Source organism: Chiloscyllium plagiosum, chromosome 4, assembly GCF_004010195.1.
Source record: "Chiloscyllium plagiosum isolate BGI_BamShark_2017 chromosome 4, ASM401019v2, whole genome shotgun sequence".
NCBI classification, from domain to species: Eukaryota; Metazoa; Chordata; class Chondrichthyes; order Orectolobiformes; family Hemiscylliidae; genus Chiloscyllium; species Chiloscyllium plagiosum.
In genome coordinates, this window is record NC_057713.1 from 132,816,126 (window position 1) to 132,842,849 (window position 26,724).

Genomic DNA, 26,724 nt, shown 5'->3' on the forward strand with positions numbered 1-26,724 from the left:
GTAGTTCAACATTTGGTCCATATGTGTTGTTTTCCTGTAGAAACAAACCCAAACAAGCAGACAAAACATGTCCACAAACCCTAGCCGCTCTCCCCTACATCAAAAACATCTCGGAAATGACTGCCAGACTACTCAGACCCCTTGGCATCATGGTAGCCCACAAACCCACCAACACACTAAAACAGCAGCTAATGAACTTGAAAGACCCGATACAGACAACAAGCAAAACTGATGTCATTTACAAAATACCTTGCAAGAACTGTAACAAACACTACATTGGATAAACAGGCAGAAAATAGCCACCAGGATACATGAACATCAATTAGCCACAAAAGAAAAAGACCCACCCTTGCTAGTATCCTTACATACAGATGAGGAAGGAGACCACTTTGACTGGGACAATACATCCATCCTCAGTCAAGCCAAACAGAGACTCGCATGAGAATTCCTAAAAGCATGGCATTCCAACCAGAACTCTATCAAAAAACACATTGACTTGGATCTCATTTACCACTCCCTGAGAAAAAGAAAATAAAATGATCTCACCAGACGAAATGACATCACCAACCCAAGGAAACCCAAACACATAAATTGAAAGTGGGCTACACAACCAGTGCTTCATCTGGAGGCTCGTTGAAGATGTTACCCAGCATGATGATGAAATGTCTGAAAATGAACCTTCCAGCTCAGCAAGCAAACCTACCACCAGAACCTCAACTTGAGCTACAAATCTTCTCAAAAGTCGCTATTGTAATTGATGTAGATAACAGGGAGCAATGTATTACCATATCGAAGAATATTGGAACAGGTTTCGGCCATTTAGCCTTTGTTCTTGTTCCACCATTAAATGAGATTATGGCTGCTCTGTGGCCTAACTCCATATAGCTGCCTTTGGCCTATATCCTTTAATATCTTTGCTTAACAAGACTTTATTAATCTCAGACTTAAAACTAAAAAGTTTTAGGATGATAACCAATCCCCTGAAGAGATAACTATTGGTCTGTGGAATTTTTAACCAGTATTTAGTCTCTCTGAACTCAACTGATATATTGGCAAAGGATTTCAGTTCTGATTCATAACATTGATTCCACTAAAGGTTTTTGGATGTTGCTTGCTGCCTCTAGGATATGATAGTTGGCCAGTAAGTCATTAACAGTACCATGGCAGTGGAAACTGGAAATCCCAAACCATATCTAGGCTGAAATCAGTGCTGCGATGGTTTAACAAAGTTCTAACCAGGTATTACTGGATGTTTCAGTGAAAAGCTGCAGCCCAAATTGAAGCATTTCTAACATTCTTATTCCTGTTGCTTGTTCCCTTTAAAAATAACCAACAAATGTGTGATAGCATTATCGTCTTATGAAGGACAAGTCTTAAATTGAAAACTGATGAAAGTAAGTCTAGGCTGCTCCATTGGGTGACAGGAGAATAGGCCCGGGAATGGATTATTCTTCTATCCCTTAAATGAGAACGACAGACGGAGCTTTTCTCAAAACAAGATGAAACTGTGGCAAAAAGAAACTAAGACCTACCTTTTGCCTTTTATAAATATTGTTGAGTGGAGCTACTTCACAGTCTTTGTGAGCTCCAAATACTTTACACATGGAGCATGTCGGCACTTCACACGTCAGGCAGTAAATGTTGATACGTTCATCATTGTGTTCCTCACACATGGGTTGCTCCCTCTTCTTTTCTGGTCTGCAAACAACACAGATTGAATTTCAGTTCTTGGATGTTTTACGCTAAATACAACACGAATGTGACTGTTCAGTCCCTGTCCCAAACATTGTATATGCATCCTTATGTAATAGAAACATAGAAACATAGAAAATAGGAGCAGGAGTAGGCCATTCAGCCCTTCGAGTCTGCACCATCATTCAATATGATCATGGCTGATCATGCAATCTCAGTATCCCATTCCCTCTCTCTCTCTCCAACCCCCTTGATCCTTTTAGCTGCAATGGCCATGTCCAGCTCCCTTCTGAATCTATCTAATGGACTGGCCCCAACAGCTTCCTGTGGGAGAGAATTCCACAGGTTCACAACTCTCTGAGGGAAGAAACTCTTCCTCATCTCAGTCCTGAGTGCCTTACCCCTTATTCTTAGACTGTGATCCCGAGTTCTGGACTTCCCCAACATCGGGAAACATTCAGAACCTGTTGAGTCCCATCAGGATTTTATAGGTTTCCATGAGATTCTCCCTCTCATTCTTCTAAATTCCAGTGAGTACAAGCCCAGTCGATCCAGTCTTTCCTCATATATCAATCCTGCCATCCCGGGAATCAGTCTGGTGAACCTTCACTGGACTTACTCAATAACAAGAATGCCCTTCCTCAGACTAGGAGGCCCAAGCTGCACAGAGTCCTCATAATGCAATCAACAAATCTCAATGACCACAAACAATTGCAGAGATATATTTACATTGGGCATATATTTACAAGGGAAAGCCATAAGGAAAAATCAGCTGCATGAACTTGTGCTCTTTGTTTCCTCTTGGAAGTTTCCTCTTTGGTCCACTGTGTCTCAGTGTAATCCTGTCACCAGCAGCTGAGGTAGTGCCCGTCTGTTCAGTGTCACACTCCAATGCCTTTGATGTCTGTGGTAGGTGCTGGATAATCATCTCGAGAGCTCCAGCTCACTGTCTCCTGCACTGGCTCCGTGATTCCCCTCTCTCACCTACTGGAGCTCGACAGGTCTACAGCGGAGGGGAAAAGGAGCCATCACTACCCTGTGGGGTGGGGAGGAGGGGTGCTGAAAGGAAAGTTAGCACATGCTCTTCCTCAGGCTGTGCCAATGCATTGTGTTGTCTTCCTGCGCCAGGTCGAGCTCTGGAAGGGTTCTAGATGCCTCAAATCCTCTTGACTAGCCACTGGAACCCATGGCTGGGGAGCAAGAAAATGCAGATTGCTGTATCTGGCTATACATGGAGGAGGTCCTGTGTTTGGTTTTGTTACGTACAGCAGACCTCATAGTGCGGATAGACTCCTCCATAGCCCACGGAAAGCTGCGCATATAGCCCGCAGCATGCTCCCCATATTTCCACATTGCCTCTGCAGAATGTCCAACAGGTTTCCCATCACATTGACCAGTAGCATGGGGTTTAGCAAAGGCCTGATCGCCAGCACTCCTCCCATCAACTATCACACCATCCCCCAGCTGTGAGGGTGGAAGCGAGCATCATTTTAAAGTGAAAAGCAGGAGGTTTAGGGGGTAACCGTTTTCACCCAGAGGGTGTTGGAGCTCTTGGAAGGTAGCTAAGATGGGAAACTTCACACAAATGTTAAAAAGTACTTGGATGAGCACTTGAAATTAACCTTGGAACAGGGGAGCTCACTAGGTCGATGCCCACTATAACTTCTAACTTTATTTCTAAAGTTACCACTTCAGGGAACTATGCACCTGCACTCCAAGATCCCTCGGTATATGAATGATCCTTAGGGTCCTACCATTTGCTTCCATTTGACCTCCCTTATCCCAGAGTATTGCTCCCTTGTCTTCAGTACTATAACACTCTTTATTTACATTTATACATTAGAGTCAGAGAGGTCTATGGCCCTTCATCCCATTGAGTCCGCACCGGTCAAAAATAATCATCGAACTATTTGAACCCATTTTCCAGCACTTGCTCTTTAGCCTTGTATGTCTTGCCATCTCAACACTGAACAATTCTTAAATGTTACCAAAGTTCTACCATTACAGGCAGTGAATTCTGGATTCCCACTGCATTCTGGGTGAAAAGGATTTTCCTCACATCTCCTCTCACCCTTCCGCCCTTTACCGTCGATCTCTGCCATTGCTCCCTCCAGCAGGGCGAGCGTTTTCTCCCTGTCCATTCTGTCAGGACTGCTCATAATTTGAACATGTCACTCATGTTCTCTCTCAAACCACCCTGCTCATGTTGATAGATCATAGGTCCCTGGAACATTTGTACGAAAACAGCCCCAGTCTGTCCAACCTCTCTTCACAACATTGCGGGTGACTGAATAGAGCTCCCTAGTGTCATGTCAAAGACCTCCCTCCTCTTGTGTTTTTTTTCTCACCTCTCTCTATTCCAATCACTTCCACTCGCTTCAAGGATGGCAGCAGAGCAGGACACTTCAGCCAGAGCCCGGCCGCTCCATCCATTTCTTTTTCTGACTTTTTTTCCCTCTTTTGTGTTTCTTTTCTTCTTTCATCTCGGACTTGGATTCCCAGCCCTGCTTGGCAATCTTGCATTCTGGCTTGGAAATCTCTTGACTGCCCAGTGTGGTGGTCTCCTGGCCCAGTGCGGTGGTCTCCTGGCCCAGTGCGGTGGTCTGCTAGCCCGGTGTGCTGCTCTGCTAGCCCGGTGTGGTGGTCTGCTAGCCCGGTGTGGTGGTCTGCTAGCCCGGTGTGGTGCTCTGCTAGCCCGGTGTGGTGGTCTGCTAGCCCGGTGTGGTGCTCTGCTAGCCCGGTGTGGTGGTCTGCTAGCCCGGTGTGGTGCTCTGCTAGCCCGGTGTGGTGGTCTGCTAGCCCGGTGTGGTGCTCTGCTAGCCCGGTGTGGTGGTCTGCTAGCCCGGTGTGGTGCTCTGCTAGCCCGGTGTGGTGGTCTGCTAGCCCGGTGTGGTGCTCTGCTAGCCCGGTGTGGTGGTCTGCTAGCCCGGTGTGGTGCTCTGCTAGCCCGGTGTGGTGGTCTGCTAGCCCGGTGTGGTGCTCTGCTAGCCCGGTGTGGTGGTCTGCTAGCCCGGTGTGGTGCTCTGCTAGCCCGGTGTGGTGGTCTGCTAGCCCGGTGTGGTGCTCTGCTAGCCCGGTGTGGTGGTCTGCTAGCCCGGTGTGGTGCTCTGCTAGCCCGGTGTGGTGGTCTGCTAGCCCGGTGTGGTGCTCTGCTAGCCCGGTGTGGTGGTCTGCTAGCCCGGTGTGGTGGTCATCTGGCCTGGTGTGGTGGTCACCTGGCCCGGTGCGGTGGTCTCCTGGTCCAGTGCGGTGGTCTCCTGGCCCAGTGCGGTAGTCTGCTAGCCTGGTGTGGTGGTCTCCTGGTGCAGTGTGGTGGTCACCTGGCCTGGTGTGGTGGTCACCTGGCCCAGTGCGGTGGTCTCCTGGCCTGGTGTGGTGGTCTCCTGGCCCAGTGCGGTGGTCTCCTGGCCCGGTGCGGTGGTCTCCTGGCCCAGTGCGGTAGTCTGCTAGCCTGGTGTGGTGGTCTCCTGGTGCAGTGTGGTGGTCACCTGGCCTGGTGTGGTGGTCACCTGGCCAAGTGCGGTGGTCTCCTGGCCTGGTGTGGTGGTCTCCTGGCCCAGTGCGGTGGTCTCCTGGCCCGGTGCGGTGGTCTCCTGGCCCAGTGCGGTGGTCTCCTGGCCCGGTGCGGTGGTCTCCTGGCCCAGTGCGGTGATCTCCTGGCCTGGTGCGGTGGTCTCCTGGCCCAGTGCGGTGGTCTCCTGGCCCAGTGCGGTGGTCTCCTGGCCCGGTGCGGTGGTCTTCTGGCCCAGTGCGGTGGTCTCCTGGCCCAGTGCGGTGGTCTCTGGCCTGGTGTGGTGGTCTCCTGGCCCAGTGTGGTGTCTCCTGGCCTGGTGCGGTGGTCTCCTGGCCCAGTGCGGTGGTCTGCTAGCCCAGTGCAGTGGTCTCCTGGCCCGGTGTGGTGGTCTCCTGGCCTGGTGCGGTGGTCTCCTGGCCCAGTGAGGTGGTCTCCTGGCCTGGTGCAGTGGTCTCCTGGCCTAGTGCGGTGGTCTGCTAGCCCGGTGCGGTGGTCTCCTGGTCCGGTGCGGTGGTCTGCTAGCCCGGTGTGGTGGTCTCCTGGCCTGGTGCGGTAGTCTCCTGGCCTGGAGCGGAGGTCTGCTAGCCCGATGTGGTCGTCTCCTGGTGTAGTGTGATGGTCACCTGGCCCAGTGTGGTGGATTCCTGGCCCGGTGCGGTGGTCTCTGGCTCAGCGTGATGGTCTCCTGGCCCGGTGGTGGTCTCCTGGCCCAGTGAGGTGGTCTGCTAGCCCGATGCGGTAGTCTCCTGGCCCAGTGCGGTGGCCTCCTGGCCCAGTGTGGTGGTCTCCTGGCCCAGTGCGGTGGTCTGCTAGCCCGGTGTGATGGTCTCCTGGCCCGGTGCGATGGTCTCCTGGCCCAGTGCGATGGTCTCCTGGAACGGTGTGGTGGTCTCCTGGCCCAGTGCGGTGGTCTCCTGGCCCAGTGCGGTGGTCTGCTAGCCCGGTGCGGTGGTCTGCTAGCCCAGTGCGGTGGACTCCTGGCCCAGTGCGGTGGTCTCCTGGCCCGGTGCGGTGGTCTGCTAGCCCGGTGCGGTGGTCTGCTAGCCCAGTGCGGTGGTCTCCTGGCCCAGTGCGGTGGTATGCTAGCCCAGTGTGGTGGTCTCCTGGCCCAGTGTGGTGGTCTCCTGGCCCGGTGCGGTGGTCTCCTGGCCTGGTGTGGTGGTCTCCTGGCCCAGTGCGGTGGTCTGCTAGCCCGGTGTGATGACCTCCTGGCCCGGTGCGGTGGTCTCCTAGCCCAGTGTGGTGGTCTCCTGGCCTGGTGCGGTGGTCTCCTGGCCCGGTGCGGTGGTCTCCTGGACCAGTGCGGTGGTCTGCTAGCCCAGTGTGGTAGTCTCCTGGCCCGGTGCGGTGGTCTGCTAGCCCGGGGCGGTGATCTCCTGGCCCGGTGCGGTGGTCTCCTGGCCCGGTGCGGTGGTCTCCTGGCCCGGTGCGGTGGTCTGCTAGCCCGGTGTGATGATCTCCTGGCCCAGTGCGGTGGTCTCCTGGCCCGGTGCGGTGGTCTGCTAGCCCGGTGCGGTGGTCTCCTGGCCCGGTGCGGTGGTCTCCTGGACCAGTGCGGTGGTCTCCTGGCCCGGTTTGGTGGTCTCCTGGCCCAGTGTGGTAGTCTCCTGGCCCAGTGCGGTGGTCTCCTGGCCCAGTGCGGTGGTCTGCTAGCCCGGTGTAGTGGTCTGCTAGCCCGGTGCGGTGGACTCCTGGCCCAGTGTGATGGTCTCCTGGCCCGGTGTGATGGTCTGCTAGCCCAGTGTGATGGTCTGCTAGCCCAGTTTGGTGGCCTCCTGGCCCGGTGTGGTGTTCTGCTAGCCCAGTGTGATGGTCTCCTGGCCCAGTGCGGTGGCCTCCTGGCCCAGTGTGGTGGTCTGCTAGCCCAGTGTGATGGTCTCCTGGCCCAGTGCGGTGGCCTCCTGGCCCGGTGTGGTGGTCTCCTGGCCCAGTGCGATGGTCTCCTGGCCCAGTGTGGTGGTCTCCTGGCCCGGTGTGGTGGTCTTCTGGCCCAGTGTGGTGGTCTCCTGGCCCAGTGTGATGCTCTCCTGGCCCAGTGCGCTGGTCTGCTAGCCCGGTGCGGTGGTCTCCTGGCCCAGTGTGGTGGTCTCCTGGCCCAGTGCGGTGGTCTCCTGGCCCAGTGCGGTGGTCTGCTAGCCCGGTGTGGTGTTCTGCTAGCCCGGTGTAGTGGTCACCTGGCCCAGTGTGGTGGTCTCCTGGCCTGGTGCGGTGGTCTGCTAGCCCAGTGTGGTAGTCTCCTGGCCCAGTGCGATGGCCTCCTGGCCCAGTGTGGTGGTCTCCTGGCCCAGTGTGGTGGTCTCCTGGCCCAGTGTGGTGGTCTCCTGGCCCGGTGTAATGGTCTCCTGGCCCAGTGCGGTGGTCTTCTGGCCCAGTGTGGTGGTCTCCTGGCCCAGTGTGATGCTCTCCTGGCCCAGTGTGATGCTCTCCTGGCCCAGTGCGCTGGTCTGCTAGCCCGGTGCGGTGGTCTCCTGGCCCAGTGTGGTTGTCTCCTGGCCCAGTGTGGTGGTCTCCTGGCCCAGTGCGGTGGTCTCCTGGCCCAGTGCGTTGGTCTCCTGGCCCAGTGTGGTGGTCTCCTGGCCCAGTGTGATGCTCTCCTGGCCCAGTGCGCTGGTCTGCTAGCCCGGTGTGGTGGTCTCCTCGCCCGGTGCGGTGGTCTCCTGGCCCAGTGCGGTGGTCTCCTGGCCCGGTGCGGTGGTCTCCTGGCCCAGTGCGGTGGTCTCCTGGCCCGGTGTAGTGGTCACCTGGCCCAGTGTGGTGGTCTCCTGGCCTGGTGCGGTGGTCTGCTAGCCCAGTGCGGTCGTCTTCTGGCCCAGTGTGATGGTCTCCTGGCCCAGTGCGTTGGTCTCCTGGCCCAGTGCGGTGGTCTCCTGGCCCAGTGTGGTGGTCTCCTGGCCTGGTGCGGTAGTCTCCTGGCCCAGTGCGGTCGTCTCCTGGCCCAGTGTGGTGGTCTCCTGGCCCAGTGTGGTGGTCTCCTGGCCCAGTGTGGTGGTCTCCTGGCCCAGTGCGGTGGTCTCCTGGCCCGGTGTGGTGGTCTCCTGGCCTGGTGCGGTAGTCTCCTGGCCCGGTGCGGTGGTCTCCTGGCCCAGTGTGGTGGTCTCCTGGCCCAGTGCAGTGGTCTCCTGGCCCTGTGTGGTGGTCTCCTGGCCCAGTGCGGTGGTCTCCTGGCCCAGTGTGGTGGTCTCCTTGCCCGGTGCAGTGGTCTCCTGGCCCAGTGTGATGGTCTCCTGGCCCAGTGCGGTGGTCTCCTGGCCCAGTGTGATGGTCTCCTGGCCCAGTGTGGTGGTCTCCTTGCCCAGTGCGATGGTCTCCTGGCCCAGTGTGGTGGTCTCCTAGCCCGGTGTGATGGTCTCCTGGCCCGGTGTGGTGGTCTCCTTGCCCGGTGCAGTGGTCTCCTGGCCCAGTGTGATGGTCTCCTGGCCCAGTGCGGTGGTCTCCTGGCCCAGTGTGATGGTCTCCTGGCCCAGTGCGGTGGTCTCCTGGCCCAGTGTGGTGGTCTCCTAGCCCGGTGTGATGGTCTCCTGGCTCGGTGCGGTGGTCTCCTGGCCCAGTGTGATAGTCTGCTAGCCCAGTGTGGCGGTCTCCTGGCCCAGTGCGGTGGTCTCCTTGCCCGGTGCAGTGGTCTCCTGGCCCTGTGTGGTGGTCTCCTTGCCCGGTGCAGTGGTCTCCTGGCCCAGTGTGGTGGTCTCCTGGCCCAGTGTGGTGGTCTCCTGGCCCAGTGCGGTGGTCTCCTTGCCCAGTGCGATGGTCTCCTGGCCCAGTGTGATGGTCTCCTGGCTCGGTGTGATGGTCTCCTGGCCCGGTGTAATGGTCTCCTGGCCCAGTGTGATGGTCTCCTGGCCCAGTGTGATGGTCTCCTGGCCCAGTGTGATGGTCTCCTGGCCCAGTCTGGTGGTCTCCTGGCCCAGTGTGATGGTCTCCTGGCTCGGTGCGGTGGTCTCCTGGCCCAGTGTGATGGTCTCCTGGTCCGGTGCGGTGGTCTCCTGTCCCATTGCGGTGGTCTCCTGGCCCAGTGTTGTGATCTGGCCCAGCGTGGTGGTCTGCTAGCCTGGTGTGATGGTCTCCTGGTGCAGTGTGGTGGACGTTTGGCAGCTGGTGCTGTCTTTCAGCCTGGCGTGGCCTCGGCATGGACTTCTGGCCTCAAGGTGATCCTGGAGCAGTCTCCAGGCTTGAGATCCTCAAGGTGAAGCCTGACACAGTCTAGAGTCAAGGACTAGCATGGACTGGAGTCGAGGTGCCTGTATGGACTGAGTTAGTAAGGCCTTTGTTCTCAACCTTTTAAATTTCTTTATTTTGTAATTTGTTACCATGATCTGCAAGGCTGAATATTTCTTTATTTTCCCACATTTTGTTCGTGAAGAACCTGTACTGAAGAATCTGTACCAAGATAACTTGTATTTATGATGGCACTGTAAGTGACAACTTATAAGCTTTTCACTCGACTCATGTGAGTACATGTAACAATAAAGCTCTTTCCAATCAATTCAATTCACTTCTTCTGCCCTTTCTGTTGATGTCAGAGTAACTATCAATTACATCACCTTTACCTAATGCTTTTGAACAGATTGCCTTCTAGACAATGCATTACCAGCTGAACAACAAGAAACCATCTCATTGCTGAATCACATGGTTCATACATATGCTCAGACACATTTTTTTTAGAATTTTAATTACAATTGAGTGGGAACAGGCAAGAAGACAGAAAGCAGAAGTGACATTCACTTCCTATTAGGACATTGGGAGAGCTGATGGCTTATCATAGAATCCCTACAGTGTGGGAGCAGGATATTCAGCCCACTGAGTCCACAGTGACCCTCTGAGGACATCGCATCCAAATCCACCCATCCTCCCAGTAACACTGCATTTCCCACCTAACCTACACATCCCTGAACACTAAGGGCAATTTATGACAGCCAATCCACCCTAACCTGCACATCTTTGGACAATGGGAGGAAACTGGAGCACCCACAGGAAACCCACACAGACACAGGGAGAATGTGCAACAGAGACTTCTAGAGTCATAGAATCATTGAGATGTACAGCACTGAAACAGACCCTTCAGTCCAACCCGTCCATGCCAACCAGATATTCCAACAAAATCTAATCCCAATTGCCAGCACCTGGCCCATATCCCTCCAAACCCTTCCTATTCACATAACCATCTAAATACCTTTTAAATGTTGCAATTGTACCAGCCTCCATCACATCCTCTGGCAGCTCATTCCATACATTTACCACCCTCTGCGTGAAAAAGTTGCCCCTTAGGTCTCTTTTATATCTTTCACCTCTCACCCTAAATTTATGCCCTCTAGTTCTTGACTCCCCAACCCCAGGGAAAAGACTTTGTCTATTTACCCTATCCATGCCCCTCATGATTTGATTTTGTAAACCTCTATAAGGTCACACCTCAGCCTCTAAAGCTCCAGAGAAAACAGTGCCAGCCTATTCAGCCTCTCCCTATAGCTCAAATCCTCCAACCCAGGCAACATCTCTTGTAAATGTTTTCTGAACCCTTTCAAGTTTCACGACATCTTTCCGATAGGAAGGAGACCAGAATTGCATGCAATATTCCAACAGTGGCCTAGCCAATGTCCTGTACAGTTGCAACATGACCTCCCAACCCCTGTACTCAATACTCTGACCAATAAAGGAAAGCATACCAAACGCCTTCTTCACTATCCTAACTACCTGTGACTCCACTTTTAAGGAGCTATGAACCTGCACTCCAAGGTTTCTTTGTTTAGCAAGACTGCCCTGGAGCTTACCATTAAGTGTATAAGTCCTGCTAAGATTTGCTTTCCCAAAATGCAGCACCTTGCATTTATCTGTATTAAACTCCATCTACCACTTCTCAGCCCATTGGCCCATCTGATCAAGATCCTGTTATAATCTGAGGTAACCTTCTTCGATGTCAACTACACCTCCAATTTTGGTGACATTTGCAAACTTATTCTCTATACCTCCTATGTTCACATCCAAATCATTTATATAAATGATGAAAAGTAGAAGACCCAGCACCGATCCTTGCGGCACTCCACTGGTCACAGGCCTCCAGTCTGAAAAACAACCCTCCACCACCACTCTCTGTCTTCTACCTTTGAGCCAGTTCTGTATCCAAATGGCTAGTTCTCCCTATATTCCGTGAGACCTAACCTTGCTCACCAGTCTCCCATGGGCAACCTTGTTGAATGCCTTACTGAAATCCATATAGATCACATCTACCACCCTGCCCTCATCAATCCTCTTTGTTACTTCTTCAAAAAACTCAATCAAGCTTGTGAGACATGATTTTCCACACACTTCCGGCAGCTCACCTGTGACTATCGATGATACAAATATCTCAGAAAGAGGCCCAGCAATCACTTCTCTAGCTTCCCACAGAATTCTAGGGCACACCTGATCAGGTCCTGGGGATTTATCGACTTTTATGCATTTCAAGGCATTCAGCACTTCCTCCTCTGTAATATGGACATTTTTCAAGATATCACCATCTATTTCCCTACAGTCTATATCTTCCATATCCTTTTCCACAGTAAACACTGATGAAAAATACTTGTTTAGTACCTCCCCATCTCCAGCAGCTCCACACATAGGTTGCCTTGCTGATCTTTGAGGGGTCCCTAGTTACTCTTTTGTCCTTAATGTATTTGTAAAAACCCTTTGGATTCTCCTTAATTTTATTTTCCAAAGCTATCTTATGTCCCCTTTTTGCCCTCCTGATTTCCCTATTAAGTATACTCCTACTGCTTTTATACACTTCTAAGGATTCACTCGATCTATCATATCCATGCCTGACATATGCTTCCTTCTTTTTCTTAACCAAACCCTCAATTTGTTTAGTAATTATACACTTCTAAGGATTCACTCGATCTATCCTGTCTATGCCTGACATTTGCTTCCTTCTTTTTCTTAACCAAACCCTCAATTTGTTTAGTAATCCAGCATTCCCTGTCCCTACCAGTCTTTTCTTTCACCCTGACAGGAATATACTTTCTCTGGATTCTTGTTATCTCATTTTTGAAGGTTTCCCATTTTCCAGCCGTCCCTTTACCTGTGAACATCTGCCCCCGAGTCAGCTTTCAAAAGTCCTTGGCCTTTCTCCAATTTAGATTCAACTTTTAGATCTGGTCTATCTTTTTCCATCACTATTTTAAATCTATGCCCGAGGCTGGAATTGAACTTGGGTCCCTGGCGCTATGACACAGCAGTGCGAACCACTGAGACACTGTGTCACCCATTTTTAATCCAGAGACCCAAATAATGATCCAGAGACCTGGGTTTGAATCCTGCTATGCTGAAAGCCACGAAGATCTGGAATGAAACCATTGATGAATGTCATGGAGAAGCCTATCATGTTCACTAAAGGGAAGGAATGCATTGTCCTGGCCTGACCTAACTGTGACCCTAGACCCTCAGAGTAATGTGGCTGACTCCTAACTGCCCTCTGGGCAATGAGTGCACAGCACCCACATCCTGTGAATGAGTAAATGAGATGTCTGGCTGGTAACAACATTCTGGCTCCAGGGTCTTTGAAAACCTTCCACCTGGAGACAAGGGTCTGCCTTTTCCTGCTGCTGCCTCTTTGCAGGGGACAACATCCAGGCTGGGCTGACAGGTGGCAAGTAACATTCATGCTACACTAATACCAGACTATGACCAACATCAATAAGAGACAATGTAACCACTGCCCCTTGACAGTCAGTGGTGTCACCATCATTGAATCCCCCACTATCAACATCCTGGGACTTATCATTGACCAGGAACTCAACTTGATGCACCAGACCAACACAATGACTATAAGAGCAAATCCGAGGGTAGGAATACTGCAGCAAGTAACTCACCTCCTGACTCCCCAAAACCTATCTACCATCTACAAGGCACAAGTCAGGAATGTGATGGAATACTCCCCACTTGCCCTGGATGGGTGTAGGTCCAACAACACTCAAGAAGCTTGACACCATCCAGGACAAAGCAGTCCACTTGATTGGCACCAAATCCATAAGCACCCACCCCCTCCACCACCACGCTCTGTAGCAGCAGTGTGTACTACCTACAAGATGCACTGCAGAGGTTCAGCAAAGATCACCGGACAGTACCTTCCAAATCCAGGACCACTTCCATCTAGAAGGACAAGGGCAGCGGATAAATGGGAACACCACTACCTTCAAGTTCCCCTTTGAGCCACTCACCATCCTGACTTGGAAATATATCACTGTTTCTTCACTGTTGCTGGGTCAAAATTCTGGAATTCCTTCCCTAAGGGCATTGTGGATCTACCCACACCTGGTAAAAAGGCTTCTAGAACTGGAACTTGATTAATTTGATAAAAATTGTACTGTGGTCCAGTAAAGAAACATTAATATCCTTTCCTGCTTCAAGTCCATCAGTCCCAGAGGCTTATCAAAATGAAACCCATGCTGAGCAATTTGTTTCCTTTGCACAACAGCAGCTATCAGCATTGCTGTGGGAATAGAATTGGAGAACAGTAATTTCCAATTAACCCCGTTGCTAAAATAGCAGGAAGTAATTTAGTTAAGGATCAGGCAGAAAGTTATTGCGAAAAATTGTTATAACAGAAACTCCAGCAGCAGGTGGCAATAGTGAGTGAGTGCATCTAACAGGGTGTTATGGATCAAACCAAATCCCTGCAAATATATCAAAGAGAGAGCCTAGACCCTAACTTTTATCTTATTTAAAGGCAAGTGTAAGCTGCTGAGATCCTGATGTAATTTGATTGGTCACACGTATAGCTTTAAGTAAAACACACTTTATTTTTACACTCAGTTAAATACAAACAAGAGAAAGAGGAATTGGTATAACTCTATTGGAACACTTAACATAATAATAGATTATTTAACTATTAAATAGCAACTGTTCCAAAAAACAATGTCCCATAAACACACCCTTGACAAAGGCAAATTCAGTAAAATAGATTGTCTCACATGCAATGTTTCTCCAGTCGAGGAGAAAAGAACACCACGAGAAAATTCCAGCAGAGGGAGAGTACTCCAACTTTTTGCTGTGGCTGAGAGAGATGTATACCATCTTCCACAGCCAACCTCAAAACCCCAACAACTACAAAGAACTAAAGTAAAACCCTGATTCTGTAGAGCCTGAGTCCACCTGTTCCCGCTGTTTCTATTGTTTTAACTTTTAAAAGAATCCAGGGCCTCACAAGCTGTTTACTGTATTAGCTTGGTAGACAACTCAATACCCCATCTCAAAATCTCTCCTCAAAAACAACCAAAACTTAAGAGACCTCTTAAAGCCATAATATCGTCACAGGGGCAACTTGAGCAATTGTGCTAGCACCTCCAGTGTACTAGATGATGAGAGGAGGTCCCAGGAACTGCAGTAGGGGCAATCTCTGACAGAAAGGGTTACTTGAGGAGAGGAGAGGACAGCTCATTGGGAGGAGGATCAGACAGAGAATGGACTTCCTCAAGCAGAAGTAAACCACAAGTTTGATTCCTTCTAATTATTGCATATTCTCTTTCAAACCTCCTTTCATGTTTGTAAGTACCTGATGCCAGTTGAATAAAGAATCACTGCTTCATGATATTTGCACTGTTTGTGTTCAAATCTCATTGCATTAAGAATCAGTACCACCCAGACAGTGGAAACATTTATTTGAGATGCAAATTCTCAAAAGGTCAGAACAGTGAATTATGTATCACCAGCACACAGTATACAAGTCCTCCGAAAATATTGTGAGATTTTACCTCATTCTATCAAACAGCTCACTGCTCAGCCATTCCAGCTAAAGGGTGTCTTTGCACCCTGCTAATGATAAGTCAACCTTATATTATCTCCAGAGGTTATATTATCTTCAGTGGGCCTCCAGGTGAAGAAGTGTGCATGATTCCTGCTTTCTATTTTGTGGGCGGCACGGTGGTTAGCACTGCTGCCTCACAGCGCCAGAGACCCGGGTTCAATTCTCACCTCAGGCAACTGACTGTGTGGAGTTTGCACATTCTCCCCGTGTATGCGTGGGTTTGCTCTGGTTTCTTCCCACAATCCAAAAATGTGCAGGTTAGGTGAATTGGCCATGCTAAATTGCACGTAGTGTCAGGTGAAGTGGTAAATGTAGGGGAATGGGTCTTCGGTGGCTCGGTGTGGACTTGTTGGGCTGAAGGGCCTGTTTCCACACTGTAAGTAATCTAAGGTTACAAACTTATATTTACTAAAGCTTGAAAATATACCATAACTAGTTTAAGATTTCATTGTTTTCACTCAAAAACATGCTGCAGGTATTGTGGTAAGAGCATCCACTGCAGTTAGTGCATTTTAATCACAAGTGCAGCAGGGTACTCTGAATATTTCGGCATCTTGGCAGCTAAGGAACCTGGCTATGAATGAGTGAGAAGCCATCGTTATTTTGAAGATTTAATAGACTGACTTCAACAAATTATTTTTTGAGAGACTAGCAATTCAGAAGCAATGAGGTTCAAAAATGGAAATGCAAGAGAGCTTAAACAGTATGACAGATGCCCAAATTAACACCTTGTCTGGTTTACTTCAGTACGTCATACACATGTACGTGCTGACGGGAGATGCTAACAGCAACATGTAAAAATAGATCCTTAATAAAACTGGAAGCAAACTGATTATTTTTAGTAAATTTGTCACACATTAAAATGTCAGTAGCATAAACTGAGCTCATTCCAACCTGTAGCAAACGTTTCTGAGGTAAGTTGGTCTTAAATAAACTGTCCCTAATTCATGCTCTGATACCATTACAACAGAGAACTCATTCTGGCTGGGCTGCACTTGGTTGGTGGGAGTGAGAAGCGAACCACGTTGCTGTTTCCACTGTTCCTCAAGCAGTCCAGCACAACAACTTTAAACATATGGACCATCTACATGAAGGTACCTTTGGAGTTATCTCCTACAAAATGATATTCAAATTTATGAAAAAGACTTTTATTTACCCCATAACATTGTGGTCTGAATCTACATAACTCTACAGTACAAAATAATTTGTTGAGAAATGTTGGAGTGTACACTTGCACCTTTATTGCAACATAATATTAATAATAAATAAAGATCTGTGCTTAGAATCCCTACAATGCGAAGCAAGTCCATCATTTCCACACTGGCTCTCCAAAGAACATCCCACCCAGATCATGCCCCCTACTCTATCCCTGTAACCTTGCATTTCCCATGGCCAATCCACCTAACCTGCACACCTTTGGAGTGTGGGTCGAAACTGGAGTACCTGGAGGGAACTCATGCAGACATGGGGAGAATGTACAAACTCCACACAGACAGTTGTCCAAGAGTGGAATTGAACCTGGGTCCCTGGCACTGTGAGGCAGTCCTCGAAACATCGACTCTCCTGCTCCTCGGATGCTGCCTGACCTGCTGTGTTTTTCCAGCGCCACACTTTTCGACTCTGATCTCCAGCATCTGCAGTCCTCACTTTCTCCTACTCAACCAAGGCAGTAAAAACTAAAACAGTGCTGCAAACAGAGTCAAACTCCTGACAAAACAAATAGCTTCACACTTTCTGGTAACACAGCGCCTCGACAAACTGAGTGGGTCAACGCAAAGTTCAACCATTAAGGAATCAAAGATTGTGATGTGAAATCAGGACGTTCGGCCAAATGTGTTTTCCTTCCCCAGTGGGAAAAGCTTGCTGGCTGAGAGAACTCCAATTCAGTGGTGTGCGGGACAGAGCAGATGTCCTGATTAAAGATACTGACTGATCCGAAGGTAAACCAGTGGTCAGAGCTTCAGCAGCCTGTTCACCTTCACTCAGGGTACAGAAAACTGCTATCAATGGGCAAACTGAACACAAAGCAAGGACAGCATCACCCCAACCAGGTCGCTGGGTTCTGGTGGTGCCAGAGTGGTGTACAATTGGGGCTGATGAGGGCGGGTTGCCATGGAGCATATTGCTACAGGAGACCCCCTTGTGTGGCAAAGAACATGTGAAAAGCTGGTGGGAAAACATACGTGGCAGCTGGAAGAGGTCCTTAAGAGGCTACTTCAGCTCTGTTGGACCTAGGTAAAATAGAATGATGTCAGGAACACAACAGGAACTCCACACTCACTGTTCCTGAGGTGCTAGTAAAATTCAGTCCATTGTTGGAAGAGAGAGCCTGATGCCCATTATGGACACTTTATGAACAGAACAGAGCAAACCAAACGGAGGATTAAAATGAGGAGGAGGCTTCAAAGGGACTCAACTCATAACTGTTACAGTGTCCGTCCATCGCAATGAACAAACAGAAGGTGCTTGTAACTCACCAGAGGGGCTGTGTCTGAGTGTTAACACCCCACCAACTTTAATGCCAGTGCAATCTGTGCAGTGATAATGCTATTGCTCAGTTGGTAACATTCTTGCCACTGAGTCAGAACTTTATGACTTTATGCTCACATTGGAGTCATGAACACAAAAGGCTGACATTCAGTGGAGGGAAGAACATGGGAGTTTTTTTTATTTGTCTAACATCAGTAGCTTGACCAGCATTAATTGCCCAGACAGTAGTTAAGAGTCAACCACATTGCTGTGGGTCTGAAGTCACACATATGTCAGATGGGCAGATTTCCTTCCCTAAAGGACATTAGTGAACCAGATGGGTTTTTATGACAATCGTTTCACAATCATTAACAGGGTCTTAATTCCAGATATTTTTGTTGGATTCAAAGTCCACCATGGAAGGATGTGAACTCAGATCTCCAGAACATGACCTGGGTCTTCCAGGAGTAATAACCCAGTGACAATACCACTGGGGCATTACCTCCCATTTCCTGGCATCCTGCCCAATATTTAATCCTGAATTAACATCAAAACCAGAATATCCTGTCATTACCACATTGCTGTTCATAGGAGCTAACACGGCACTTTTAAAATTGATTGGCTGGCAAATGACTAAAAAGCTCAATGCCAAGGTACATGTGGTACAAGGTCCTTCTACCTGCATCTCCAAATAACCCCGATGGATGTGCATATCCTACTGTGCTGGTACTGTACTGCTGTGCATAGAAACCCTCTGTTCCATGAAATGTGTTTTAATGGCCACCACTTCTAACATGAAAACAAGTTACATCAGAGGTCACATGACTATGGTAAGCCTTGAGTGTACAATGTACAAATGCATTTCTCCAAACAATACCCTCTTGCTAAAAAAAATGTGTATAGTGACATTTGCAGTTAGATGTTACTCTATATCCATGACCAACAAAGAGAATGAGCATGGGCTAAATACTGGGAGATCTAAGGAACAGAATCAAGTCCCAGAACTCAACCAGTCAAATCAGGTTGATGTAAAGTTAACTGGGAGTGGATTCAAGTCCAGACACCTGACAAGACATACCTCAGAATGCCATCCAACAGCCTTCTAGAGGTCAAACTGGGAAAAACCAGAACCCAGGATATGGGTTATAGAACTGAACTGTGAAAAGTTAAGACTTTTGTTTCATTCATTCACTGGATAAGGACATCACTGGCCAGGCCAGCATTTATTGCCCATCCTGAATAAAAGTCAAACACATCGCTGTGGGTCTGGAGTCACATGTAGGGCAGACCAGGTAAGGATGGCAGTTTCCTTTCCTAAAGGGCATTAGTGACCCAGATGCATTTTGTCCTGACAATTGAGACATGGTCATCATTAGACTCTTAATTCCAGACTTTTCCTTGAGTTCAAATTCCATCTGCCATGACAGCATTTGAATCTGGGTTCCCAGAACATTCCTTTGTCTCTGGATTAACAATCCAGCGATAATGCCATGAGGCGAATGTGACACAGCTGAGCAAACAAGTTCCACTGATAGTTCTAAGCTGATTTCAAGCCCAGGTTAGGACAAAGCATGTGATTGAGAAATGACTGTGTGGCTTATGCCAAGTTTTGTATTGGACCTTCACATGGACCTTGTAATGGAACAATCACCATTAATAATGGGGAGGACTCTCATGCATGTGTGTTCTTCATGGTGAGAAAGTATTACATTGGTCATAGACACCAAGCATTGATATTCAGCTTATTTTATTTACTTTTAACACCTGAAATCTTCCATGGTGTAAAACTGATTTTAACATGGTCAAATTCTGACCTAAAATAACTGCTGATTAGATTGTCATTCTGAGTCTAAGCTGAAATTAATATCATTATGAAGAGAGAGCACAACTCAGATCTGTATCCCCCAGTTGATTCATAGCTTGTAAAGTTTGTTGTAATTTTATTTTTTAAAAAATCAATCATCACTATTCTATTGTGCCTATTGACCTAAATTAGATGATTATCGTTAAAACATTTCTTGCTGTATAGATCATAAGATAAAGGTGCAGAAATAGGCTATTTGGCCAATTGAGTTTACCCCGCCATTCAATCATGGCTGATATGTTTCTCAACTCCATTCTCCCTCCATCATCCTGTGACCCTTGATCCCTTTACTAATCAAGAACCTAACTATCTCTGTCTTAATTACATTCAGTGACTAAAAATGGAATAGTGTAGGATAGATGGGCTTCAGATTGGTTCCACAGGTCGGCGCAACAGCGAGGTGCGAAGGGTCTGTACTGTGCTGTAATGTTCTATGTTCTGGAAGTTGCACAGTAAGATAAAAGGTGGTTTGCAAAGCATTCAGCTGGGGAAAACAATGAGCAGACACAGGAACAAATAAATGGACATTTATCAACAACATCTGAGCAGCAGAATAGAGACAAGGAGAAAAATGTTTCTGCGACTAAAAACTGAAAGATACTCTCCCTGCTCATCTCTCCTCCAACCACAAAAGTCAGTACCCAGTTGAACCACAACATTGAGAAACCACTTGGATAAAGGTGATAAACCACGGAGGCTGGAAATCTGAAACAGACACAGAAAGTGCTGGAGAAAATCAGCAGGTCTTACAGGATCTGTGGATAGACAGAGAGAGACACAAAGACAAAGTTTATGTTTCAACTCTGGTGTGACCCTTCTTCAGAAATTTTCGGATGCTGCAGAGTTCCCCCAGCATTCTGCGTGCCCATTTGGAAAACAATCGATTACCGAGAAATCAAAATAAACATAGAGTCGTAGAGATGTACAGCCCAGAAACAGAACCCTTCAGCACAACTTGTCCATGCCGACCAAATATCCTAAATTAATCTAGTCCCGTTTGTCAGCATTTCGTCCTTCTACTCATGGTAGTGAAAGGAATAGGGAGTAAAACAAAAATATCTGAACAATTGGAAATTAACAGAAATTTCAATTTCTAAAAGTTGACCCTCCCACAATCAGATTGGATATTACAGAGTTGCTTCAAAAGTTATGCTATTTTCCAGAAAACTATTGAAGAGATAAAGGTTATCATAGACTCGTGAATTAATTTGAATGATTAGATCAGAAAACATCTTTAAGCTATAAATGATGTTAATGAACTTGAAGAGTCAAATCAACCACAAAATATTTATTTTATTCTCTCTCCACAGATGCTGCTAGATCAGGTGAGATTCTCCAGCATGCTCTGGTTTTATTTGCTTCTATGTTAATGAATGGGATGTGTCATCCAAAAAGCAACATCATTGCAGATTCAATCCAGAGAAATTAGCTCAAGTGAGGGAAAAGATGAAGGTCATGTTGGACAATGATACAACTGTGTTATAGCAATTGGAGTTCAACTGCGATAATGGTACTGAAAATAGAAAGACTCTGCAATGATTCTTACAAAGTCCACGCAGGAACAAAAGCAGGTTCATATCTATTCCACAATTGGAGGGTTGCAGTGAGGTGATCGAACAAGCACTGTTTGACACAAAAATTGACTTACTAAAAGAATATTGGCAAGTTCTATTGACTGATTGAGCCAAAGAAGTGTCAGACTTTGTAACACTCAGTTCAGATCAGTCATGATCCTATTGGATGGTAGAACAGGCTTGAGAGGCTGAATGGCCTACTCCTGTTCCTATTTCTTTTGGTCCTCTGACAAGGGAGACCAGCCTCCTCCTGGCAGTTCATGTTTACAGTTCAGGGGAACAAGTCACCTAGCAGAAGATTGTGAGACCTCCAAGCTCTAACTTAATGATGCTGTTCCAAACACTTGCTAAATCCCCTTGGCACAAAAGGTAAAATCAAACACAGGGTCTTACAGGAGAGATGTCAGAGAGAGAGAGAGAGTACCAGCATGGACCTGCTTCTTTGGGTCCAGCAGCTTTAAAACACTACTGCTTGCTAAACAAACCAAACCAGAGAAGAGCTAAGCTGGGAGAACTGACCACTCCCCTTTCATTTTATAAGTTATATTTTCAAAATCTTGAAAGCCTGAGGCAGTATCCATAATCAAATTGGCCCTAAAACCTTTCAACTTGGACTTTTCAGAGTCTGTGAAAAAATACCCAAGGACAACATAACCTTGCTAAAGGAGTAGCATCATCACACTCGTGCAGGGAGGAAGATGGATCTTCTCTATTATCCTGATACAGAATTACTGAAATGTCACAGAGCAGAAGGAGGCCATTTGGCCCATCATGACTGCACCAGCTCTTCAAATGGGCACCACGACCTAGTGCTAATTGCTTCCTTTGTCCCCATATCCTTGCACGTTATCTCTCTTCAAATAATCATCTAACGGTCTCTTAACTGTTTCAATTGGGCACTATGTCAGAAAATGAAGAGATTTTGTTCCGTAGAGCTATAAACACACCAAAGACACAGATTTCTAAACAGTTTCTGAAAGCAGAGAAAGAAAAAATGAGGCAAAATGATTTTGGAAGCTTGGCATTGTTGATGGAATATTGGGTTTCAGTGGTATAATGGAGGAAAAGGAAACTTGCAGGCTGGAACTTAAACTGTAAATAGTTTTCTACATGGGATGTGTAAGACCCAGGGAGGAACTAAGTATTACTGGGGTATCAAATGTCAATAAATTTTGACAGGGATGGAGAAGGGATGGGAATGAGAGACATGTTAGCTGGTAAAAGAACAATAATGCATTACAATAATACTTTAAAGAAAAACCAGTTATATTTCGTCAATTTTATCCTTTATGGTTGTAACATATCATCCTCAATCGACAGGATCATTTTAATCACTGGATATTATATTGTACACTACAAGTATTGATTTTCTATCATTTGTCTACTCTTCCTTCCTCCCTTGTCTTTTAATTGGGATCTGTGACATTTTTCCAGCTGACCAGATGGTGCACTGAGTAAGAGATTTTGAGGCTGTTCACTGTCTTTTTGTCTCAGTCGTATCTACTGATTAGTGGTAAAGGATATACCATTGTAAAGTATCTACAGAAGAGATACTGTTCTTAGATAACAAGAAGGTTTATTGCATTATTGCAATACATATAGTTGGTCAGACATAGCTACAATGACCTGACAGAGTTGGTACAGATGCTACTTTCAAAAGCTAAAATAGAACACCTTGTCTCCAACAACAGATTGAGTGTCACATCAACAGAATAGGTGGAGCCACTTGTATCATAAACATTAACCTTAGGCAACAAGATCCAGTCCCAATTAGTCTTTGGCTAAGCCACCATTATTCATTTATAAGCCTTGATGGTAAATTTTAACAGGCTTTCTACCATGGAAGACATCACAGCCAAATCTAATTTGTAATTCCTGAGGTTCCTGTATTTTCCAGCAGATATCAGGGGTCAGAACCTTCAACTATTTTTCCTTCATTTACACTTAAGTAAACACCATTGTCACACTTCAGTTGGGATTAGTAATCAGCACAAACCATACATCAGCTCTGACTGGCTCAGATACTTCTTATGTTGGTTTACCGAACTCGGCACAACAGCTTTGCTATGATTATATCAGAAATCTCATATTCTCTAAAGATCAAGCATCTCACTGTCATACTCCATACATTTGGGTTGGCATGGCGGCTCAGTGGTTGGCACTGCTGCCTCATTGCACCAGGGATCTGGGTTTGATTCCACCCTCAGGTGACTGTCTGTGTGGAGGTTGCACATTCTCCCCAACTGTGCTTGGGTTTGTTCTGGTTCCTCCCACAGTCCAAAGATGTGCAGGTTAGGGTGGATTGGCCAAGCTAAATTGCCCATAGTGTTCAGGGATGTGCAGGCTAGGTGGGTTAGACATGGGAAATATAGGGTAGGGGTTTATTCTGGATGGGATGCTCTTTGGAGGGTCAGTGTGGACTCGATGTGGTCGAATAGCCTGCTTCCACACTGTAGGGGTCCTTGAATACAAAAGAAAATGTTGGGAAAGATATGACTACTATTAACATTTTGGCTTTTCTCGATTTTAAAAATATTGTTGCTTGTCACATCATTTACTGCATCCGCTGCACACGATGTGGCCTCCTATACACTGGGGAGACAGGCCGCCGACTTGCGGAACGTTTCAGAGAACACCTCTGGGACACCCGCACCAACCAATCCAACCGCACCGTGGCTGAACACTTTAACTCCCCCTCCCACTCCGCCAAGGACATGCAGGTCCTTAGCCTCCTCCATCGCCAGACCATGGCAACACGACGCCTGGAGGAAGAGCGCCTCATCTTCCACCTAGAAACCCTCGAACCACAAGGGATGAATGCAGATTTCTCCAGCTTTCTCATTTCCTCTTCCTCCACCTTTTCTCAGTCCCAACCCTCAGACTCAGCACCGCCTTCTTGACCTGCAATCTTCTTCCAATCCCTCCTCCCTACCTTTTATCTTAGCCTGCTCGTCACACTTTCCTCATTCCTGAAGAAGGGCTTATGCCCGAAACGTCGATTCTCCTGTTCCTTTGATGCTGCCTGACCTGCTGCGCTTTTCCAGCAACACATTTTTAAGCTCCAATCTCCAGCATCTGCAGTCCTCACTTTCTCCTAGACTTTGTCATTAACCTGAGAATTCCTGTCATCTGTCTTATTCAATCTATGATTATTAATTAAGTTGCTTTATGTGGAGTCACACTATATGCACGAAGTTAAAAATCACACAACACCAGATTATAGTCCAACAGTTTATTTGGAAGCACTAGCTTTTGAAGCGCTGCTCCTTTATCAACCACCTGATGAAGGAGCAGCGCTCCAAAGGTTAGAGCTTCCAAATAAACCTGTTGGACTATAACCTGGTGTTGTGTGATTTTTAATTTTGTCCACCCCAGTCCAACACTGGCACCTCCAAGTCATATGCACAAAAGATTGCTGGAGATACCATTGAACAAAGCTCTTGTGCATTTCACTGAAAGTTTTGTTAATTTAAAACACCCAAATAGAAATGGTAACTCAAGTTTATAATTACATTATATTCAACTCCAAGTATCAGGTTTTAATGATGATTGACAGGACAAGCTGACATCCAAACGGGAGGCTTACCTGATTGACTCCTGCTTGTACAAATCAATGATGTTTTCAACGAGAAGATTTCTTTGTAACCCATAAACACCATGTCTGTCCAGAATCACCTCATGTCGACAAGAAGGACAGTGGAAACGACCTCCTGATCCAACTGTGGAACACCCACGAGTTGACCGGTATGGATTGGATGCCTGATAATAATTGAAAACACATATTCAAATACAATTTCTATTGATATGATATACTTAATGCTTGCAGAAGGTTTTTGTGACTACAATTTGCCATTTTGTTTGTAATATGGACCTCAGGCATTTTTCAAAAACAGGCCTACAACATTTTTTACCCTGTGAATTTTTTTATGATGGTTATAGCTATGAACATGATAGTGTATTCATTTTAACAGAGAAACACATTTTGACCTGAAAGTTTTATATTGAAACAAAAATGGTGCTGGCATTGTTAGAACGTGTTCAAGTGAGTTGGAAAGAACTTTAAAATAATTTGAAGAAAGGTTAGGCTAAATCCAGGGCATATTAATAGCTTAATTTTTCTCCTACACTTTCCACAGACATTGTTCAGCCCTATGTGTGTTACAGAGTGAGTCAATGAATAATAAATTCAATGTATCTGTAACCACCTGAGCATCAAGACTGTTCCACAAGCAATGTGGTCCAGTGATTACCTAATTTAGTGTCCATTCACTCCGGCCATGGGCTTACATCAGTACCTTCAAGGTGAGGGCAAAGGGCAAATTGGGTTCATAATGCCATTGCAGGTCATTTAAGGTAATTAATTTCTTGTGAGAAGTTTTGGCAGTAACCTTCCTTGCTAACTGCTTGGGCTAGCACCTGAGCATATGTCTAGAGGATGCCCAAGCCCAGTCCAGTAACAGGACATCTGCACCACCTCCACTGGTCACCTGAAGACCTTGGAGCTCAGTCTGTCTTCCATTGTATCACTCTTCAATGTTTCTCTTCTCAGGTTCATTTACCGTGGGGCTACCATCAGTTGCTGCAGTCACAATGTCAGCCTCTTCTACTTAACCTACCAATGACATGTGACAACAGCAAACAGCAGCCTGGTCAAGGCGATCTCCAGGTGTGCAGCAGCAGCAACTTTGGCAAATAAAGGAAGCCACCAAATACAGGGAGGTTTGGTACAGGGGGGAAATTCAAAGTACAACCAACGAATCCCTTCACTTACAAATGAAAATTTCCAGATTCTTAAATAACCAACAATTAGATTGAGACAAAAGTTCAGGGCAATGGTTTGCAATTTATAAGGATGTAAGAAAGGCTTGTAGTTATGACAGAACTACCCAAAAAGGGTGACCATTAAATGACCAACAATGCATCTTTTCTTATTGAAATATTAGCAATACTAAGATCCTAATGTACCACATTGTTTAAATACAACATTGATTTTACTGCCTCTGAGTCAGTGATGCTATGCTTAATGAATTGAATTGAATTAAATTGAATTTATTGTCATGTGTACCAAGGCACAGTGAAGAGCTCTGTCTTGTGAGCAATACAGGCAGATCACAGAGTTAAGTAACACAGATAGTAAATAATAGGTAAAGAGCGGCAAAAACAAAAACACAGGTACAGGGGAATGTTAAGAGTTTGTGAGTCCATTCAGTATTCTAACAACAGTAGGGTAGAAACTGTTTCGAAACCGGCTGGTGTGTGTGTTCAGGCTTCTGTACCTTCTCCCTGATGGTAGAGGTTGTAGAAAAACATTGCCAGGGTAGGATGGATCTTTGAGAATGCTGGCAGCCTTTCCTTGACAGCGGGCCTGGTAGATGGATTCTATAGATGGGAGGTTGGCCTGTGTGATTGTCCAGGCCACGTTCACCACTCTCTGTAACTGTCTCTGATCTTGAATAGTACAGTTGCAATACCAGGTGGTGATAATGAGAGATTAACTGGCTCCTATTCACACGGTGATAACACTTTTGGAGTAATACATACAATTCTGGTCACCCTGCTGTAAGAAGGATGTTATTAAACTGGAAAAGGTGCAAAAAAAGATTTAGAAGCATGTTACCAAGACTGGGAGGTTTGAGTTATAAGGAGAGGCTGGATAGTCTGGGACTTCTTTCCCTGTAGCGTCAGAGACTTAGAGATGACCTTATGGAGGTTTATAAAATCATGAGGAACAGCGATAAGGTAAATAACCAAGGTCTTTTCCCCAGGGTTGGGAGGTCCAAAACTGGAGGGCATAGATTTAAGGTGAGAGGGAAAAGATTTAGAAGGGACCTGAGGGGAG

At 47.1% G+C, this 26,724-nt stretch overlaps 1 protein-coding gene across 2 annotated transcripts in view; it reads right to left on the reverse strand.

Annotated features, from left to right (window-relative positions):
• The window catches only part of LOC122549439 (tripartite motif-containing protein 54-like), an 83,257-nt gene that overhangs the window by 43,187 nt on the left and 13,346 nt on the right, over nt 1-26,724 (reverse strand). For both annotated transcript variants that reach the window (XM_043689272.1, XM_043689271.1), the window contains exons 2-3: nt 24,472-24,644; nt 1,533-1,698 (exon numbers count right to left, since the gene is read on the reverse strand). In XM_043689272.1, coding sequence (XP_043545207.1) covers nt 1,533-1,698; nt 24,472-24,644 — 339 coding nt within the window. The remainder of the gene's footprint in view (nt 1-1,532; nt 1,699-24,471; nt 24,645-26,724) is intronic.